The 23,619-nt window shown below is 37.4% G+C and overlaps 1 protein-coding gene across 1 annotated transcript in view; it reads right to left on the bottom strand.

Moving 5' to 3' along the window:
* The window catches only part of LRP1B (LDL receptor related protein 1B), a 1,653,255-nt gene that overhangs the window by 850,970 nt on the left and 778,666 nt on the right, over positions 1-23,619 (bottom strand). The window contains exons 8-9 of the mRNA XM_075529151.1: positions 7,423-7,645; positions 798-969 (exon numbers count right to left, since the gene is read on the bottom strand). Coding sequence (XP_075385266.1) covers positions 798-969; positions 7,423-7,645 — 395 coding nt within the window. The remainder of the gene's footprint in view (positions 1-797; positions 970-7,422; positions 7,646-23,619) is intronic.

Here is a 23,619-nt window from a genome sequence, read left to right as displayed (position 1 = left end):
GTATTCTCAGTATGTATGGACTTATTCCTGGTACATAGGAGATGCTCAATAAATATTTGATTAACTAGTATATCTTCATATCAAATTTAAATAAGATTAACCACTGAATTCCAAAGTTGGATTTGTTATACACATATTAAAAATATGTGTTAATTCAATTGGATCTATTTAAAGATTTTACTAGACTAGGTTAGTTTTAATTTGAGACATACATAGAGGATGTAAATTTAAGATGGTATTCATTGTATGTTATATTCCTGTAACTATGATGGAGGTAGACTGTATTGTAAAAGCAGCATCTCTGTAAGCGATCGTGAAATATAATGTGTTTTTATTTTAGAGATGTTTAGAAATATTGCAGTGCCCTTGTTAAAATATTTTAATGAAATATGATATAAAGCAACCATAAAGTTGAGCCAGAAGAACCTAGTGATTATTGTAAACACTAAGCAAATACTGTAAGAGACAAACTGTTTTAAATCTGTACCCTAAAATGAAAAAAAAATCTTATCAGTTGAGTTCCTGTCTACATAGATCATGACTAAAAGCTCTTTCCTAAATCAAAAGCTAGCCATTGTTGCTATTATATTGTTGTAGAAGTGATTCACTAGGAATTGAATGATTTTTCACTTAGATTTATGGAAGGAACTCTATTCCTTTTTATCAGGCAGATATGTACACGTTTGATATCAAAGCTGATCATTTATGCCTTGCCCATATTAACACCACACAAAAGCACAAGGGACTACATTTCCATTCAGCCTGCCATTATGATTGAAGGCTTAAAGAAGGCTTACCTGTTGGTTGAGTTCTTTTTTGATATATTCGTATTCCTCGTGCATTTTCCATTGTAATGAATGAATGCATATCAGTGCTATTAAATCGGTTTATCCTTAGGATATTGTAATTATCAGAATTTGTTGCATACAAATAGTTTTCAAATACCGTTATACCATAAAGATGTCTGACCTACAAAGAGGGAAAAAATAACAATCATTTTAAATTATGCTCATTTTTAATTATGTCAACTTTAAGGAAAGAGTGATTCTTGTCTCCTAGGGAAAAGCCCTGTTTCCATCAAGTTGATTTCAGCAAACAGTGACCCTATAGGACAAAGCAGGGCTGCTCCCTTAGATTTCAGAGAGCTTCCGTCTTGGGTGGTTTGGATCAGCCACAGTGGGATTAGCAGTCCAACGCTTAACAGACTGCAACACTACAGAGCCTTATGGCAATAGTAGTTGTTTAAAAAACATAACATTTATTTTCCTTGGAGGAATTTAATAATTCTATAATTCCATTTTTCTTTGAACAAGTTAGAATTATACAAGAGATAGATTTAAAAAAATTCTCTAAATGTATGTGAAATTATTTTATTTGTATTTCGCTGGGAAAACACAACCAGCAGTTATTTCTGAACACTCTGGTATGAATTATTCTAGATGTGTTTATGAAGTTCTTGCGCATGTAGTCGTGGGCTGTGATGTAGCTCTGTGTGTAAGAACTCTCCTTCGAGAGGTGTCTCAGAAGCACCAAGCCCCATCTTTACGAAGAGATGCATTTAGACCACTGTTCGCTGCAGTCTGGAGAGCAGTGTGTCATTACAGATTTGTGAAAATGGTAAAGAATCTATCCGTGTTTTACTTAGCAAGCATATTCTTTCTAATGCTTATATACAATGTAAAATGGGAATGTTTCCTTTCGGAAAGATGATGCTTTATTGCTATGTATAGCAATCAAGCTAACCATCTAAAGCTATTCCTTGGCAGAGGTCTCGGGGTTAGTGGTGGAGAATGGAAGTCTTGGAGTCACATAGGGCTTCCAGAAGATCAGAAGAGAAGAAAGAATGAGTTACTGATATTTCCGAATTCAATATCACAAGCTAGGGGCACTGCCTTTGGGCATTCTTCATTTTTTATTTCATTTTAAATGGTTCTAGTCCACGGTATTTGGAACTCTCCATTGATTTGCTGTAGAGAATTTGATGAAAGAGCATTTGTCATTGCCTTGTGATATATAATATATGTGTGCATGTATATGTGTATGCATATGCATATATGTATATTTGAGTATGCACCTATACGCATTATATATGGAGTGGGTATTTATATTTATAGATACATATATACCTAGGAGAACTGGAGAATGGATGCATGATTTGACTGTACACTTATCTGTAGAACAAAGTTAATTAGAAAATCCTGTCTGTGGCACCTGAGGGACTGGAAGAGCCTGTAATGCGGCTAAATCCTCGGTGCTCATAATTACACATCTGGAAAGCCAACTCCAGTGGGGGAAGACACTCACGGCTATGAGACATAGGTCAATCTTCATACACATTCTTAGGACTGAACACAGTCCTTGCAATAACCCCCATAATGCAACTGTCCTTAAGGAGCTACTATATAAGATGAACCATTCACCAGTAAGTCTATTCCATGTTCTGGAGGTGATCTGTCGATAAGAGCAGTCCTGGTCTATAAGTAAACCCACCATAAAATGTAGGAACCCCCTGCAGAGGGCCCAGAGGCATTAGATCAAGGTGATGACTCACCTCATTGCTGGTTTATTATGCTACCTGCTGAAGATATTACCCATTTACTATGTAATGTTTGCTGTATGATGTGTATGCCTTTTGAAAGATCTATAAACCTCAGTATACATTCTCATTGGAAAATGCCTTCATGCTTTTAGTCCTGGAAGGGATGAGGAACCCCTTGGCCCTGGTGCCGCACTGTCTGCCTATCTTCCACAATTGCAAAGTCATTCAAAGGGACCAGTTCAACTGCTGAGGACCCCAGTACCCCGGCATCTGTCAATTCTGCAGTTGGGAATCTTATTACAAGATTTCATTTGTCTCATCTTTGCTATGCATTACTTAATTGTATTAGCTTTGCTCCTCCTGTAGGAGAAGCTACTAAAGGAAAAACAGTGGATTTAAGGTTCTCTTTTTGACCCACATCCTCTGTCACCAAGTCAAGCCCAGCGATGAGTGATAGCAGTTAAAGGGTGTGGGGGTTGTTCATGTTAAAATCTATCATTCATCTGTCAGATCGCCACAGTGCAGGTGTGAGTCCCTGTGATACTGGAATCTAGGCAACCAGCAAGCGTCACCCATGGGGCTCATAGTAAGAAGCACTTGGAAGTCAATTCTTGTGTACAGCCCGAATACATAACAATACTGTCTCTGTTGGATTACTTTGTTTCCAAATAATTATGTGTGCATGGAACTAAGAAAAGGCAGGCAACAAGAATAAAAAAGAGTAGATATTACAATTTTAGACACTGAAAATATTTTTAGTAATCAGTTTAAAAAAAGAAATTTTGTTCAACTTTTCTTCATTGTTTCAACATTGGCAGTTTTTATTTTTTAATCACGTGTAAAGGAAGGATGGTCACAGTAGTTTTTCATAGTCGAAGTCATCTAATGCTCATTACCTATCCCTACCTTCCAGCAAAGAAAATTAACAAACAACGAAGGTGATTAAGGCAGTTAAAGGAAAGAGATGAGTGATTATGGACACATATATTATTGGGCACATTTTTAAACCAGGTAGATTAGTATACCTGATTATTTGTTAAGGAAAGAGAAAACATCACATTACAATTCATAAGAAGAGGTAACTTTAAGAGAGAATTCAGAATATAAGTGAAACAAAATTGACTCAATGTTAATGGGTTTCAGGTTAGATTGAGGATGACTTACATAGGAAAGGAAAGAGATCTCTATATTTCAGCTCCATAGAATGAAAACCATGTACCTGAATTTGACACAGTGCAACAGTAATAAAATTCTAATTCCACTTAAATATATGATATTACTTGGGTACTTACTAACAGCTCTTTGTTGAAAATTTTTGATTCCTAAAGGACAAAAAGTATGAAATGAGGAGAGTTTTGACCTCAATGACTTTAACAGAATTACTAAGTACTTGAAGGCATCAGAAGGCGAAGTTAATCCAAAGTATTAAAGTAATAAGGATGTTTTTGTAAGCAGGCATTTGCTTTTGTTAGCAAAATATCTCCCATGCCACATGGAACAGATAATAATAGTTCCGTTCCTTATGAAGGCACTTTTTAAATTGGTTTTGGGTAAGTAGGTCATTGGCCAGCCTTTTCAGAAGTAGATAGCCAGGTCCTTTTTTCATAGTCTTCTGACCTTAGTTCGGCCCAAATGATTCACTGTAGATGACAGGGCTAGTACCTGGAATGCACATTCGAGTGATATGGCTCCCAGCATCACAGGAACTGACAGATGAGTGGAGGTGAAAACTTATGAATAATAGAACACTGCTGATATAGGGCTGGAGCCTTTTAGACAGGAAAGCATTAAACCTATGCCTGGGAAAGAGCTCTCTCCTCAAAGTACAGTTGACATTTACCCTGTGGAGGGAGTAAGCATTTGGAGCCTTCACTGGCCATTTTGGAAATACCACAAAACAGAAAGAAACACCGGCACACATGCATTAATAACTAAAATCTTGACTGCATAAAGTATTACTCTAAGAAAATATAAAGCTGTATGAAGTAAAATGAAATTCCTGAAGATCAAAATTCTAAACATCAATGAGCTAAAATGGAGTGGTATTGGCCATTTGGAATCAGACAGTCCCAATGCTGGAAATTATAAATCAACGAGGAAGGGAATTACACTCATCGCTGAGAACATTTCGAGATCTATTCTGACACACAGCACTGCGAGTGATAAGACAGTGTCACTTACCTACAGGGAAGACCAGTTAACACGACTATTACACACATTTATGAACCAGCCAGTAATGCCTAGGAGAATTGAACATTTTTACCAATCACGGCAGTCTGAAATTAATCAGCATACAATCAAGACACACTGAGGACTAATGGGGCTTTGACTGTGAACCTTGGAAACAGCGAAGGATCCACAAGGTGATACCAAAAACGATAGAATTTTGTAAGACCAATGATGTATACTTAAACATTTTTTAATATATAAACGGTGACATACGCATTGACCTCACTTGGTGGAATACCCCGAATCAAATTCCCTGCATCAGTGGTAAGAGACAAGGGGGATATTAGCCATAGCGTCAGTCAGAGGAGGCCAAGCTGCTTATGCAGCACAGATCAACAGCTCATAGACAAACTGGAGATGGAGCAGAACAAAATTAAAACAAGTCTACAGACGCCAACATAAAACATTATGTTTATCCCACCTAAACCTAGAGATCATATCAAAACAGATTCAATGATTTGAACATTAACCTAGGACATCATACATGGAAAAAGGAAAGCAGAGGATAGAAAGAAAAGATCAAAGTGAATGGTAGATGAGACTACTAAACTTGTCCTTGAATGCAGAGTAGCTAATGTGAATGGAAGAAGTGATAAAGTAAAAGACCTGGAGAAAATCGTTCAAAGGGCAGCTGAGAAGACAAAGTAAATAAACACAATGAAATGAGAGAAGACTAGGATTAAAGTGAAATTTATGTCTGGCATTTCTCAAGATTGAAGAACTAAAGGAAAATGTCAGACCTTGAATTGAAATATTGAAAGAATTTATGGGAAAGATATGGAATGATACAGGAAATATCAAAGGAATAAATAGATTCACTCTGCAAAATAATGGCTGCCATTCAATCATTTCTGAGGGCAGCAGATGATTACTTGAGTGGAAAGAATCATTTCCAGCAGCATTTAAAGCATTGGTAGAGGACACGGCTCCAGGAATTGACATAAAAACAATTGAAATGCATCAGCCAACAGGCCAACCCTGGAAGTGCTCACCCATCTGTGTGCTAAGACATTTGAAAGAGGTACCTGGCCAATCTATTGTCAAAGGAGGATATTTTTCCCATTACAAAGAAACACATTGAATGAAATAAAGAAATTATCAAGCAACATTGTTGATATCACACTTAAGTAAAACAGTGTTGAATATAATAAAAGCGGATGCAGCTGTACATAAATAGGGAGCTGACATGAAGTCAAGCTGGATTCAGAAGAGAATTTAGGATGAGGGATATCATGCTGATGACGAACAAATCTTGGATAAAAGGAGATCATACCATAAATGATGTTCACTTGTGTTTTATTGACTATGCAAATTCATGGGACTGTGTGGATCATAACAATTAGAGAAAGAATGTCAATTCCAGAACACTCCATTGAACTCATGCAGAACTGGTTCAAAAAGTCAGGTCCAACTGTTGGAAGAAAACATAGTTCTGCTACATGGTTTATAATCAAGATAGGTGTGTGTTGAGACTGACTCATTCCTCTTGTATTCAATCTATATGCTGAGCTGATAATCCAAGACTCTGGATTTCATGAAGAAGAGAACATGTCATCAAGATCAGAGGAAGACTCACTTACAGTCCATGACAGGTGGATAGCACACCTGACTTGCTGAAAGTGAAGAGGACATGAAATACTTACTGAGGAAAGTCAGAGAACATCAGTATTGATTATACATCAACAGAAAGAAAACAAAAATTCCCACATGGATGAATAAGAAACATCATGATAAATGGAAAAATATCAAACTTGTCAAGTTTAACTTTTAATATGGATACACAATTGATGCCTTAGAAGCAGCAATAAGGAAATCAAACAATATATTACATTGGGCAAATCTGATACAAAATATGTCTTTAAAATATTAAACTCTAAAGATACCACCTTCAGGACTAAGCTTCCTAATAAGTAAGGAAGCCCTAAGAAGAATTGATGCTTCTGAATTATGACATTGGTAAAGGATAGTGAACATACCAAGGACTGCCAGATTATGCGCACACGTCTTGAAGAAGGACAGCCAGAGAGTTCATCGGACGGGAGGATGATGAGATTTCCCTGGTGTAAATTGCACGTGCCATTAGCTTGGACCAATCCCCGGAGGAAGACATTATGTTTGATGTTACTGATGGTCAGTAAAAAAGAGGAGGATCCTCATTGAAGCTGATTAGCTGGTGGCTGCAACAATGGACTCCAGCAGAGCGGTCACTGTGAGGCAGTGTCGCATAAGGTGCACAGGATCATTGTCAACTTGAAGCAGCTCAACCGCATCGACCAATAACAGCAGTGATGGCACATAGGCCAATAGGCGTTCCTGCCATAACAGTCGTACTTCCTACATAAACTTTTTATATTCTTGTTATTTCCTTTTTTTGTGTTCATGTTTAGTTGTTTTTTTGTTTGTTTGTGTCATTTCTAATAGAGGGGAAGAAGCGTGATCCGAGGCTGTGAATGCAATCTGAAAAGCACGCTGTCTCTTAAAAACAATTTTACAAATTTTTATGACTCATTTCAGTTTAACTTCATAAGAAACATTCAACATTGAAAGTTTGTGTCTCATTCACTACATAAAACCATTGTATAAGCCCTAATAAAATGATTTAAATTTTAAAAATCTTTTATGATCTATATGTTTTTAAAAAATATTATACGTACATGTCTGCCTTGGATGATAATGTGTCTGTTTTTTCCATGGTAGTCCACCACTTCCACACAGTCCAGGTAAAGATCTACCCAGTAAACCAGTTTGCTGATGAGGTCCAGGGCCAGGGCGACCGGTTGCTCTGTCTTGGACTCAATTATCCTCGTTCTGTTCACCCCGTCCATGTCACAGCGCTCTACTTTGGCCACATGCCCGTAGTCAGTGAAGAAAAGTTTTCTGTTGAAACAAAACTAAATGTTAAAGTGGAAGGCGGGGAAGCATATTTGATGAAACCATCTGTAAGAGAAAAAAAAAAAGAAAGAACTTTTTGTTCTAATTTATTTCAGTGGTTGCATCTGCTAGCTTCCCATAACCATTTCCATATAATATCACTCATAAACAGAGAAATCTGCTAATGAATATTGCAGGGCATAAGGGAGCAGGTTAAACAACAACTGTAAAAAAATCGGTAAAATCAGTGATTACGGTGGGTTTATTTTTGTATTAGAAGAAGGTTTCTGTAGGCCTTAGAGAGTCAGGGCAACGTGAAGCACAGGAGACAGCTGGGAGACCATTTAGTGGAGCCTTCATTAGGGAGCCAAGTCACCAGGCCAGGTCACGTGAGCTATCAGGCTTTCTCTTCAACCTGCTTTTCAAATGGCTGGTAATGTTCGTCCCCCATGAAAGCTATTACGTGGGGCCCAGTGGTGCTATGAGTAGCCAACCTGGAATGGCATTAGGCAGATGGAGAACGGACTGTGATGTTTGTAGCTATGGAAATGAAAAGAACTTCTCAGAAAACCAATCCCTAATCCTCTCAAATATTCCCAAACCACAGAATTCCATAAATCACAATCAATACAGTCTTCTATGTTCTCAATATATTTTGAGAAAAAGGGTCAAAAGAAATGTCAGCCTTGTAGTCAACCAACTTTCTGAGGTGGCACTCTGCCAACGGTTCACGTGAGCCTTTGACACGTGGGTGTCCAGTATTAGTAATCGCCACAGTTAGACGACACAAGTCAATTTCAATTAACCTGACAATATCTTAACAAGGTTAACTATGCATTGGGTTAAATTAAATTGATAAATAGAAGACCAGTCTGCCTTCATGTAAATGCAACTTCCAGAATAATCTGATTTACAATGACTGAGCAATATTAACATCAGCTGGTGTATAGCAGATTTGATGTTAGAAACCTATAGAATTAGTTTTTCGTTGGTGTTCTCGACATTTAAGCACTATCTAATAGAAAGGGATAACTTAGAAAGGGCTTATTTAAACTTTAATTCCATTCCTTCTGCTGTGGGAGACCAACAACATTTTATACACCAATGCATACTGTCATGTGATAGCATGAGCCAAGTGTCACTATGATATGTGATTCCCCAAATGATCTTGCAAGATTAATTTATCACAATAATTTAAAAACGATTGTCCAAGCAATTCCCTTCAGATGAAGAAGAGCCTTCTATTAGGGTCAAGAATGCATTAAAGGACAGGCGACATTCTGTTCTATTGTCAGATGAAACATCACAGTACATGCACACAGTGTCCCTCTCTCTCCTGCTTCTTCCCCTCCTCCTGACACTCTCCTGGGTATCTTCTTTTTTCATTTGTAAATCTATTTTGTTAGCATTTACCCCAAAGGTTTCTTCTAGAAGGACTACCCTGTTTCTTTTTGACTTTCTGAAGACCGCGACCTGTTTTTTTTTAAATTCTTTTATTGGAAGCACTTACATCTCTTATCACAATCCATACATTCCCACACTGTGTCAAGCACATTTGCACATACGGTGCTATCATTTTTCAAAACATTCTCTTACCACTTGAGTTCCTGATATCCGCTCCCCATTTCGTCCCCCTCCTACCCTCACCCACCCTCCATCATGAACCTTTGATAAATTATAGATTATTTTTTCCATATCTTACATCATCCTCCGTTGTGGCTCACCCACTTTTCCATTATTCATTCCCCTGAGAGAGGGTTCTAGATTGATTCTTGTGGTCGATTCCCCCTTTCTCCCCTCACCCTCCCTTAATCCTCCTGGTATCTCTACTCTCCTTGTTGGCCCTCAGGGGTTTATCTATCCTGGATTCCCTGTTTGCTGGCTCTTATCTGTAGCAGTGTGCATGTTCTGATCTAATCCGATTTGTAAGATAGACCTGAGGTCTTGATAGTGGGTGAAGGAAGCACCAAAGAACTAGAGGAAAGTTGTGTGGTTCATTGGTGCTATACTGCACCCTGACTGGCTCATCTCTCAGTTCCCTTTCTCTCCTCATGCCATAATGCTACTCCTTTAATAATTTTACTCTTGGACCCAATTCTCTGATTTGAAGAGGAGCTTGAGTAATTATAGTTTGAATTTCAACTTGGAAAGTGAACACTATGCAACACTATGCACAAAAAGGTATAAAGCAGGCATTTAGACCATCTACTTAGTATTTAAGAGGAGAGATGAGTCTATGAAGAGATATTTCTCTAAATCATATTAAGATTTCCAAAAAGAAAATAACAAAAAGAAAGTCAAAACAACCACTTTTTGCAGGTATATTGTTGGAGAAAGAAGAACAAATGAGGTTAGATTTTTATGGTCAAAGATATAATATAGACATAAAAAGAAGTATAAGGGAGAAGAATGTCTGGGTTATAAAGGATTGAGTTGGTGGCTGGATCAACCATTTTAGAATGTTAAAAAGAAGAATGCAGACAATGTCATTGATTTGGTGTACATTACAGTACTAGCAATGTTTGATGATGCTATTTGAGAAATATAGATAAAGGAAAAGAGTAAAATACATAGTGAACTACATTAGAAAATCTATGCTCTCAATTTGTGTGTGTGTGTGTGTTCTGCTTTTTAAAGTGATCCATCAAATCAAACCGACTGCCACCAAGTTAATTCAAATTTAATCGACCCTATGTCAGTGTCTGGAGTTTTTTAAATCTTCATGGGAACAGTCTCTGCTCTCCCCTTTGGACCTAGTCCAGGGTTTGAACCAGCGTGCCCTCAGGCCTCCTTAATTGACCTACAATTGCAAAACTGATGCCAGTGACTCGTATTTATTCCAACTTATGATGAAATCATTGAGTAAGTTTTCCTTTTTCTTTTTCTTTAATCCCCTTTCTGAGTAAGTTCCAGGTAAAATATGCAAACATGTGTAAATATATAGTTCATCGCAAATTTTCTCTTTTAATATAGTGGAAAACCAAACGAATAGGAGGCTTATGCTTATGTGAGGTGGTCCTTAGTAAGGAGAAATCATAACAATGTGTCCTAGTACCTCCAACGCTGATGCCCAGCGGGGCTTAAAAATAACATTTCTTAGATGCAAATAATTTCCTAGACTACAAAATGAATTCTGTTTAATTCTAAATAAGTTGCAAGTATTAGAAAAAAATTATTTTGGACAATAGCAATAAAGCTACAAATGTTGAGTCTACAGCTACATAATTACACATATTTTTATTTGATTGTTATTGATATTGTTTGATTTTAGTTTAAAATATCTTTCCTAATGATATGGAGATAAGCTTAATTTTGTGGGCATTCTTTAATTAAAATAGCTGCACTGTAATTAATAAACATATGCTAAAGCTTTTAATTATTCAATATCTAGCCAAATTTAATTTGTGATATAAATGTAGCTGTGTAAAAATGTGCTTTCTTCTGTTTCATAAAGTAATTCTCTATATCTTACAAAGTGAATATCATTCATTGTCTCACTGACCATCATAATTATGTATTTGTAAGACACAAGAGGCAATTTTTTATTTTAATTGAAAAAGCTCAAAGCCAGCCTGGCTAATTAATCTCAGAATCATAATATATCATGTCTTTTTTACTTAATCTTTATTTGAAAAAAGATATTGGAAAGTGTTGTAAAATAAGACAATAAACTTCTATAACGTTCAGCTAGATCCACCAGTTGCTAACTTTTTGCCCCACGTGTTTTTTCATTTATTTCTGAACCATATTACAGTCAATTTTTAGGTCCCATAATCATTTATATCTAAATATTTCAACATGTATCCCAGAGAACACAGATATTTTCTTGCGTGACCACAGTGAATTATCAAAACAATACTTTTTACATTAATAGGCTTTATTTGAACTTTTTCTGTTTATCACTAATGTTCATTATAGTAAGTAGGTAAGTGTATATATAGACTATAGAAACAACCAAAAAAGAGCACACCTGGTCCTGCACGAGCCTCACAATTGTTCCTGTACTTGGGGACATTGTTGCAGTCACTGTGACATGCCATCCTGTTGAAGGTCTTCCTCTTCTTCGATGCCCTTCTACTTGACCAAGCACGGTGTTCTTCTCCAGGTACTGGTCTTCCCTGCCCACTTGTCCAAAGCATTAAGCCAAGTCTCGCCATCCTTGCCTCTCCGGAGCACCTTGGCCTTATTAGTCTGTCCCTTTGGCATGGTGCTTTCAACATGACTCACCAGCACAATCATTCAAATGCACCGCCTCTGCACAGTCTTCCTTCTTCTACTGTCACACGCATAGAGACCATTGAGAAGGAGATTGCACACACACTTTAGTCCTCGAAGTCACAGGCTTGCATTGATTTCCACACTGTAGAGATCTTGGATAGCAGATTGAGCCAATGAAATGCATCGTTTGATTTCTGGAGTGCTGCTTCCAAGCGTGTTGATTGTGGAGCCAAACAAGACAGAATTCTGAACTGACTCAATGGCACCCAACAAAAACAACATAAAATATATTGAGAAATAATACATGTTTGAGCCATAATCCAACGCAGCATCTTACATTGCATTTCGTTGTCAACCCGCCCCCTAAATTCTTTTCATTGAGAACCGTTTTTCAGATTTTTAGCATAGATGAATTTTGATATTTGTAAAAGGTACATGAGTTGTGATGACAATATTCAAATTTTGAATTAGTATGATTTTTATTATAATTAGAGTTATGCTAACCTTTCTAAATAGAAGTCGGATAATTTTATGTTTGATTGTTTCTGCCCTTTGCACTTAGAAACCCGAGAAATCTGTGACCCACCCAAAATGCTACAAAAGGAAGGTGCTTTGAGATCCTGTTTATTCCATTGTGTTCAGTATTTTCCTCTGATTTCCCAGAATCCCCTGGCATCCACTTAGCAACTCCTCTAACCTGAAAGCATGGGCCCTTATGCTGAACTGTGCAGCTGGTTAGGGAGCCAATATAGTGCTTTACCATCGAATCCACAAGCGACTGGTGGAGACCACTCAATTCTGTCCACTGCTTCAATCCTACCGGGATGCAGTCCAAATCTTTTCTCTTGTTCTTTTCTGTGCTTTAAGTTTTATTTTTTTTATTCCAAAGCATAAAGGTAAAATTAAACTATGGTTATAATTCTATTCTTCATTTGTTTGCTGAGTAACGTTATATTCACTACCCTCTCAGAGAGAAACAAAAATGAAGATAAAACAATATCCCAACTACTACCTGTAATTATAAGTTAAATTTAACTATTATTTCATGAAGGAAAAATGTGTTTCTTGAAAGCGTCCTATTATACACACAGTCCTTTATTCAGATCGTCCAGCTTTTCCAGGAAATGGAGGTTTTTATCAGATACGGGAAACTGACTTTTTTCTAAATATAGATACATATATGTTTTGTACAGTTGGGGATAGTAAGAAATGTGAGTATTGTTGGTAAACTTGCCTCACATAAATCAAAAGTCACCCCGGGAGTTGTCTAGACAGTGATAGAACACTGTGCTTACAGAGGTATGGCTCCAATCATCCCTACATTTTAAAGCACAGCAATTGTTAACACACTCTGACATCTTAAAACATTTATTTTATTGTATTTTTTAGATCTTAAAAATAAGACTTACTCTGACTCGTGATAGCTATTTAAATGATGTTTTTGAACTTTACTCCAAAAGAACAAAAAGGATTTTAAGAACACCAGAGCCATGTCCTTCAACTGCAGAGTCAACCTTGGTTTTGTGTCACGACCCATTGCATTTTTATTGTGGCGAGTAACACAATGATGGAATTTAGAAATTTTAAAGAAGTTTTCAAAATGGAACAGCCCATCATTCATTTACTCAGGAGCAAGACAAGGCTATCTGTTCCCAGACCGATTTGCAAAACCTCAGAAACCCTCTGGAGGGATGTGTGAGTTGGAATCAACTCAATGTCAGCGGGTCTGATTTGGGGTATCAGTCATTTAAAATTCCCTTTTTATTGGGATTGTATAAAATGTAATCAGGGAATTGGGGATAAAGTTAGGGGCTTCTCTATTACTAGAGTTTAAATATTATTGCTCTGACATGGAACCAGCAAACTTTAATGCTACCCTCTGAATGATAATAGAGATAAAGTCATTCCTTTATATTTTAGAATTATCATACACATTTTCTTTAGAAAAGTCTACATTAGGAAGTTTTTAGTCTAATTGTTATTTTCACTTAGTATTTCCAAAACAACATCAAGAACAATCCAATTAATATTTTCCCTTCATCATGTATACAAAAATTAAACAAGGATTCTTTTTGACATTGTATAAGCTAATTAAAATAGTTTATGAATTAAGGTAGATTTATTACATGTGTAACATTGGAATTCTATCATGCAATTGAAAATCTGAGAGAATAATAGGACTTTGAAGTAAAAAAAGATTATATTCTAATTAAATTAGCTTCTACAATCAAAGGCATGTTGATGATCAACAATTAAATTATTTTCTCTAACCAAAGGTGTTCAAGATAGTTACTTATTGATGTTTACTAGCTTATAGCTTTTGCCTTTGTTGCTTGACAAATCTCTCTTGCACTTGGTTTTCAGTTCATATATAAACACACACAAATTAAACTTGACATACAGACGGCCACCCTCAGCGTCTCCTCTAAATTCTAGAAACACTCCCAGGAGGTACTTGTATTCGATATGTGAGACCTTGTGCCTGTCCCATTAAATTGTATTATTTATCTCACTGAATATACCCACCAGCTAGTGTTCCTGAGAGGGCAAGACGACCTGCAGTAGTGCAATATCGCCCCCTCCTGCTTCCTGGTCCGAGAAGATTACAACCAAGAACCAGCCAAGGCACATTGAAACTGGATAGCACGCTGAGATTCCTCACTGAGCCCCTGTCACTCAAAATCGAAACCAAGAGGTGTGGAGATCGCTTAGTTGCTGTTTGTGCTAATCAAGGCCGAGGGAGAGTGAGGAAGGATGCTGGAGCACATTTGTCGATGTGGAGAAGCCACGAGGCAAAGATTACGGATGAAAGAACCGTGCAGCCCTGCATGGGCACCATCTCTATCTCATGTCTTTAGGTCAGAGGCAGCACGAGATTAGCTTTATTGTCTTTAAACCCTCTCACTGCTTGAACTACCTCTAGCGGGTTTCCGTATGTTGAAACTGCAATGTCATGACTAAGAAACTTCACTGCTTAATGTTCTATTAAGAATGTTCTTCTTCTAACACATTTGAATAAGTATAAACCACTCTACATATAGGGCTTGTGGCAAGATGGCCAAGGAGGCAGACCGGCTCTCCCGACACGACACGGGATAACAAAAGTAGAAGAAACCAACGCAGCAAAGAAGGGTGATGATCCGGAAGCCTGAGTTTCAGAGAGCTGGTTCTGCATTGACTGCTAACAACAGTGTCAATCATCCCAGAGCACCTGTGGGGACACAGATGAGGGCTTCTGTTCTGGTTGCAGGAACCTACAGGGGCCATTCTGTCGCATGCTTCAGGGTCACGGTGAGTTGAAATGGACTCAGTGGTAGTGAGCATTTAGTTTTGCTTTTGAGAAGAAGCTGAACAAACATGACAAACACTGAGACAAACTAAATCATCAGTTGTCAGTTGACCTGATGCAGCTTGGCCATTGGGAAGATTTGTGTGGGATGTTGGTTGGGATTAATGGCAGGTGTGGTCAACGAGTGGGAAAACAGTTTGTCTCCTAATAAATGGGGTAGAGGAGGGAGAAAAAGAGAGGGAAGAGGAAAGGTTGAGAAGCAAATGGATAAATATAAAGGAAGAAGGGAAAATGAGGAAAAATAAACAAAAAGGAAGACGAAATGTAAAAAGAAAACAGGAGGTGTTTTAGCAAACTTCTGGGCTAGAAGACTCCAGAGCCACTGGGACTTTATCAGGGGCCAGTCTGGCGACTGTTGGATGATCCACGTTGAGCCCAATCCCACTGAGGTGGCAGGAGACTAGAGTCTCTAACCCATCCTCTGCTAAGCCCCACAGACCCATAGCTCACCGCTGACGCATTGTTTGTCCCATTCACAGCCCCCTCCTCAAACTACGTTCACCTGTGCCTCGGGAATTCTCAATCCCTTGCCTGCATTTTACACTTTTAGACCTGGTTCATAATCCAGGCTCCTCTGGAGCCATTCAAATGTCTTAATCCAAGGGAGAGTTCCGGGAAATTCTTCTCCTCACCCGAGTGGGTTGCCTTCTGCCTCTAGGAACGGCGGCTCTGAGTCAGCACCTCCCTCCCTTCTCAGCATTTCCCTTCGGTATTTTCCCAATAAGTGTTTAATCCAAATCGCCTTTCTTTGACTTGATGCCATGAGTTCCAGAATCGTCAACAGTTTATATGTTAGGGATTTTTTTTTTCTCTTTGTTGTAGAGAGACTGGGCAGAGTGATGCCATTGTATCTTCACCATCAAACCCCCAAACCAAAACCACTGCCATCGAACCAGGGCCGACTCACAGGAACCCTATAAGGAGAAAGTTAAACTGCCTCTGTGGGTTTCTGAGAGTCTAACTTTGCAGAAGTAGTTTCAAACTGCTGGCCTAGCATATCTCAACCCTTCGTGTAACCACTACACCCCAGTGCTCCACCACCCCAAATAGTATCTCACACTCCATCTCCTCAAGATTCAAGTCAACCTACCTGCATACAACAGCTTTTATATATAGCAGCACTTGAATGTGTTCCGCAGAGGTTTCATTAAACCATCAGGAGTCTAGACAAAGTGTTACCTCTTTGCTGGTTTATTGTCAACAAAGATATGCATAATTAACTCGAACTTTGAAAACATAAGCCTGTCCCCTGATGTGGAAGATGAACTAGAAACAATGGGTGATCGGATAGGGAAGGGTTCGTTTTCCAGCTGCATTAGTATATGGGATATATGTAAAAGAGAGGAGAAAGATGCAACAACTTTTTCTCATTTTGAGTCAACAGGCTATGACCTTTAATTAATGAAAGCAGGGCACCGAGGAATGGAGAGGAGCATCCTAGCACAACAATGTTGCAAATATGATTCCTGAGCCTATTGGCCCTGAGGCTTTTCTCAGGAAAGGTACTTGTCTTGTAAGATCTCAAGGCGTCTCTCCATTCAACGCACTGCTTTTGACCCCGGGGCAAAGCTATCTGAGGATTTGTCCAGGGGTCAGTTTGCTCGAAGTCAGTAGTGAAGATTGCATTCTCAAGATTCTTGATTCATGTGGAACAGACTATTTTCAAAAGTCTATGAGATATACAAAGACGTATCACATAACCTAATTTCCACACTGAAGAAGGTCCTGTTGATTTTAAAATGCATTTTTCTGAGCTGAAATCCCACAGATGGCTGTCTCAGAAGCAACTAAGGCAAGTGTCCATGAAGTTGTGGACTGCTGAAAAAATCTGGTTCACTGATATGCTAATTACCAGTTAGCTGAACTGTCCATTTCTATTTTAAATTCTTACTAACCGGAGGAAGATGGTGCATGGAAAATGAAACCTGAGCTCCAGCACAACTTTCTCATCTAGAAATTGCTTCTACTTGTATGCATATCCCATTCGGCGATAGGATGCAGTACTCAATAATATTACAGTAGTGATAACATCACACTGGTACATAGGTAGAATGACACTGTGAAATGAAAGAGATTTATCTGCTCAGTGCTCACGTCCCTAACTGTGAAGGGAAAATATTCTCAGAAAAGGAAGGCAAACGTTTTACAAAGCAATCATTTTGCAAGTGGTATGGTATGAATTTCTCTAGAGTAGTTTTAAACAGAGATGCAGGATCAAGTTCACGCTCACTATAATTAAGACTGCAAAGTCCAATCATAAATAGTAATGGGAAAGAAAAGTGTTCTCCCTAGCTGGTGAAACCAGTTTTAAGAAGTGTTAGATGTTTCTAGACCAGGTTTTGTAGTTGAGTATGGGTTTCAGAAAGTCTATCATAAACCACCCATGCCAGGCTGAACACATGGCATCAGTTATGTTAGCATGTATATATTACTATGGTGTTTTCTCTTTTCTTGGCAAAAGAATTAACACTCCAAAAAATGTAGATGTTCGTGTTTTAAAACAGTGATTCCTTGATTGTGCATAATGGTCACCCGAGCATGTCCTGAGCTCTCTGATTGCTGCAACCCTGTTGTGGAATGTTGGTTTTATCTGACAAAATTAAACACACTTGCTCTTTGATTCAAGAGTCATCCTCCCAGCGATGTATGCTGAATAGCTCTTCAAATTGTTATACTATTTCCAGATACATTATATAATGGCAAAATATTGGAGTTAATTTGACTCTGCCATGGAGATTGATTAACTCCAATGTCGTCACAGGATGGAGCATTATAATGCAACAAAAATGATATGCTTCTCTCTGAACCAATATGGATATATTCCCAGGCTATACTGCTAAAATGACTAATAACACTATCCATATTTCTACCTTATAAAGTATGAACTGTATAAAATGTCAGCATTTATGTCATAAATATGATAGGTGAATTCTAAATGAAAGAAACATAACAACTGTGTTAGTCTGGGTAGACTAGAGAAACAAATCCAAAGAAATTTATGTTTATAAGAGAGAGCTTTATATAAAATTTAAGTGTACATTAAGAAAGCATCCCAACCCCATCTAGTCCAAGCCCATAAGTTCGATATTAGCCCATATATCTGAAAACAATCTACAAGGTCCTCCTCAAACTCACAAAACACACGCAATGATGCCAAATGCAGGAGGAAAGCTGAATCAGTGAATCTGTAAGCATCTTAGCGCTGGCCGGGGTCTCCATACGGCTGTTCCAGCACCTAGGGCTGTATCAGGTGGGTCCATGTGGCTTCTCTTCAGGCATGTCCTGCAGGAAGTGAGCCTTCCCAGCTGAAACAGGGAACTGGCTAAGGCAGTCGCACCCTGGTCCAACCATCAGAGAACAAGATTTTCCACAACTGGAAGGCAAGGCTCCCTGAGCCATTTATCTCTCTGCCCTTCAGTTAATCCTACATGTGTTTACCAGCCAGCCAGGTTGGTACAATAAACCTTAACTATCAAAACAACCAAATAGAATATATCAAACTTGAATGGATCTTGGTTTAAACTATAACAATAGTTATGAAGAATAATATTAATAATAGTTGATACATTTTGAAAAATAACTATGTGTATTGCATATCATTACAATCAACTTAATTATCTTGCATATTTTATTTTTGTGCTTATATGGGAAAATAACTATTCTTAAAATATACAGGTTAAATATTTATGGGCGAAATGTCATGATTTCTACATATTACTATTAAGTATTTCCTGAAAAAAAACCTAAGAAGAAATTAAAATGATCATGCAAATATGACAAAATATTAATGAGGACTAAAACTAGTTGAAGAGTGTATAGCTAAAATATTTTAAAGTTTTCTACAGGTTTTACAATATTCAATGAATATATATTTTTTAAAGAGTCAAATTGTAGCATCCTAAATGGGGAGTCAGTAGTTGCAGTTAATATTTTAAATTCATTATTTTCTTGTTTAGAAAAGCTCTTTCTTTCCTTCATGATTATTTCCTTCTTTCCAGAAATTATGAGACAGCATTTACCGGGCTATCGCTGGGGTGTATGGATGTTGAGATAATTAAATCATTCAGCGGCTCATTAAAAGGTCAACCTATTCCTAACGTTAGAGAAATACATCTCTGAAAATCACTATGGAGTCAGTTCTATTGTGACATTCCTGAGATCACCGTGAGAAAGAATCAACTGTAGGGCAACTGGTTTATCTATGTTTTACGGGGCGACTGCTCTTGGTACTGGGGATGAAATGGAGAGAGCTAATGTATCTAATTTATATATTTAGAAGAAATAGGAAGCAAAATTATTGGAAATAAATGTGTTTTACCATTTCCAAATCAAGGATAGTTGGGCAGGGCAGTTTTACAGTTAACTCATAAAAGCATGTACTGCACAGTCAATTCCAATGCACATTGACACTCTATGATATGATCATGGAAAGCCATGCGGTTTCCAAGGCTGTCATCTTTATAGAGCAACAAATCTTTTTTTTTCTGTGGTACGGTTGGTGGTTCAAACCACCAACCTTTCAATTTTCTGCCAAGAAGTGTTATAGTGAAATAGTTTAAAATAGAAATCTAGTTAATTTCCCAAATTCTGCAATTTATTACATAAAAGTCAATTAGTATGCAAAGAGAAAAGACTATTTGAATCACACTTATATGAGAATATTTATTAGCAATGTCTTAGGCTATTATTTTGACTCATTTTCATGTCTTCTTTATTCTAAAAATAAACATGGAGAGTGGGCACAAGAGATTAGAAATATTTATCTTTAGTTTGGGGGGCTGCTCTTTCTTGAGTCAATCACCTGGTGAGTTAGTTTATTGTGCCAACCTGGCGAATAAACGCATGTGGGGTTAATTGAAGGGTGGAGAGGAGTCTAGCTTGTCAATCAGATCATAGCCAATAAGGCCTCTGTGTGGGCCTGACCTTCTCCTGGGAATTATGGGAAATCTGGTACTTCCTCCTTGGAGGCAGGAGACATTTCTCTCTCTGCCACTCCCTGGGAGACATTGCAGTTGACAAGACATGTCGAAAGACACTAGTGCTCTGAGTTGGAGAAGCCACATGGACCTACCCTGATGCAACCAGACATCTGAAGGCGGAGAAGCCACATAGAGACCCTGCCAACACTGAGATGCTTATAACACCACTGGATCCAAACACTTTCTACACATTGGCCTGAGATCGTCCTGCATTCGGCATCAATGCACGTATTTTGAGAGTTTGAAGAGGACTTTATAAATGGGTATCATACATATGGGCTAATATCAGACGTATGACCTTAGATTGGACTGGGTTGGGATGTTTTCTTAATGTACAATTGCTCTTGTATATGGATTTGTTTCTGCAGGCTCAGACGCACACAATATCCTTAGATATACTCCTGATGAAGCATCTTGCCTTCTATTGTTCAGGTTTTCTCCTCCTCTTCTGCCTCCTCCTCCACTCTTCCTCCTTATTCTCCTTTTCCCCCTCCTCAATCCTAGGTTCTGAATCACTTCCTGCTTATTATTACATTATTTTTCTCATTTAATTTTGATGGTTTGTATTTCTTGATTGACCTCTAATATTCAGACAACTCTAAACTTATGATGGCTTTTGGACCCATCTTGTGCCACAATTCAACTTGAATGCAACATTCACCCTCTACTTGCTTAGGATGAGGTTTCAACCACTGTGAGTGTGTTTTATCCTAACACAACTAAAATGATTACAATACTGGTTTATAATTAATACCTAGATTATGACAGTTTGAGTAATCCATTTTGGCTGAGAAATTATAACTTGTTTTAACAAATCAATGAAATGAAGGCTGCAAACTATGTAAATATCAAGCAAGGTAACAACAGAGTAAGAGCCTGTTCCAATATCTGCATTGATCCTAATGTAAGGGCATTAAGTTGTCTTTCTCTCTTTCTCATAGATGTCCTTAAACTTTTCACTCACATTGTGCTAAGACTGCTGATTTTTCTATTTAGTGCTTGGGTTCACCAGAGAATTAACTATATATAAGAAACAAATATTTACTTCACATGATGTTGTTGTTTTTTAAATCAAATTCAAAATGGAGCACTAAATTTCACCAAACAAATATAAAAACTGAGCTAATGTTGGCCTCTACACTATCAAAAGGAATATCTATCATGTCCCCATCTTGGGAAGAAGGATTATTAAATTAAAACAGACAGTTGTAAATGTACAGTGCTTTTTTCAAGATCATTTAGATAAGTAATTAAATGTAGATCTTTTGATTTTTTGAATTGTTACACTCAATTTCTTCCCCATATTTTGCTATATTTCTACATCGTGTCATATGCTTATAAAGTTACATATTCTTATAGCTATAGTAATCTTGAATTTTTACTATAATTTATATATATATGTAAATATCTGTGACCCAAAAGTTCATAGAAAAGTTCCACTAGCTTTTAATTTATATTTTCATGAATATACATAAACATACATATACTTTTAGTTGTATTTAATTTTCCTACATTTATTTTTCAATTAAAATTAGAGCTCTGGAAAAAAAATTTATCTTCCATGGTACACAAAACATTTTCTATGTCTGATAAACAAATGATGCTACAAATAGCACTGTATTTTTGAGTTTTTACAAGAGGATTTAAAGCACTAAAATAACTGTAGATAGAGCTCTAATGTGCTGACTTCAAAAGACTGCTTGACGCCTATTATTCATATATGCAAGTAGAAATGAAATAACTCATAAAATGGTTCAAAATTGCTATACAAAAATGAGTTCAAGCTCACAATCTTTTTCATATGCTAGTACAAACAGGCCCGCAAATTATGCACTTTAAAACTGACCCCAGTCCTACAGTTTTTCTTTCTTTGCTTCCTTTCTTGCTTCTTCTCTTTCTAGTTCATTCTTTTAATCACTAGCTTTGAACAATTTTTCCAAGATAACATTCTCTGTTTCCATTAAAATCTACACCACATGAACATTAAAGAGTACTTTAACACATCATTAGTAAGCAATGATGACAGTTAGAATAATTACTCAAGTAAATAATTTTAGGAAAAACTTGTAAAATTCTTGGTGAATTGTCATGCCATTTTTTATTAGAGAGATGAATGGGGCCTCCAAAATTCTGTGTAAAATTTGATTTCAAAGAAAACAGAATTGCCCCAAGAACTTTGTGAATCCCCTTCAAACATACATTGTGTATTTCCAAACTAGCATTTACATTTCGCTGTTTGAGAGGATGGGTTATCTGTATAGAATACTGTGTTTTGTCTCAATAGTTTAAATGTATTTAAAAGGGTTGTACAGTCATCACCACAATGGATTTTGGAACATTTTCTTTACTCTTGTATTCATAATTATTAGCTCTCCATTTCTCACCACCATAACCCTAAAAACAAACAAAAAAGAAAACCTCACTACTATCAAGTCTGTATCTATTCATAGCAACTCTTCAAGGCAGAGTACGCATTTTTCCTACCAGGTGAGCATGGAGAAACCCGCGCTGAGTTAGTGCACCCAGTGACATCACTTGGGAAGGTTCTCTCTGGTCACTGTGTTTTTATTTTCCATAAAAGCAGTTTTACTCAAGCCTCATTTTTTTGTGATAGCCGATTTAAGAGACCAGTGTGCAGCTGTGAAATTTTGTTTCCTGCTCAGGAAAAATGCCACAAAAACTGTTGTGATGTTGAACACAGCTTACAAGGATAGCACTATGGGAAATGCTGAAGTGTATGAGTGGTTTTCTCATTTCCAGAAAGGTGAAAGGTGGATTGATGGACAAAAATGTCAACAAATTTGTGCACTTGTGCTTAAAGACTGATGGTGGACCATTGAAGGGTTGGCAACGTTATCTGGACTGTCTGGGAGCTTAGTTCCGTGAATTTCAATGGAAGATTGGGGAATGAGAGGGGTCCCTGTGAAATTTGTGCCTCGGATTCTGACTGACCAATAAAAAGAGCATTGAGTGGAAACATGCCATGACTGGAAAGAACAGCTCAGAAGACCCAGATTTTTTCCCAAGGTCTTAGCTGGTGATAAGACATGGTGCTATACTTTTTTTTAAATACTTTTATTGGAGGCACTTACATCTCTTATCACAATCTATACATTCATCCATTGTGTCAAGCACATTTGTACATATGCTGCCATCATCATTTTCAAAGCATTTTCTTTCCACTTGAAACCTTTATATCAGCTCCTCATTTTCCCCTCCCTCATGAAACCTTGATAATTTATAGATTATTATTTTCATATCTTACATCATCCTCTCTCACTCTTTACCCACTTTGCTGTTGTTTGTGCCCCTGGGTGGAGTAATTATACATTGATCCTTATGATAAATTTCCCCTTCCTACCCCCCCACTTTCCCCTTATCCTCCTGGTATCTCTATTATCATTGTTGGCTCTTAATGGTTTATCTATTCTGGA

Source organism: Tenrec ecaudatus, chromosome 13, assembly GCF_050624435.1.
Source record: "Tenrec ecaudatus isolate mTenEca1 chromosome 13, mTenEca1.hap1, whole genome shotgun sequence".
NCBI classification, from domain to species: Eukaryota; Metazoa; Chordata; class Mammalia; order Afrosoricida; family Tenrecidae; genus Tenrec; species Tenrec ecaudatus.
This window is presented reverse-complemented; position numbering and strand designations above follow the sequence as displayed.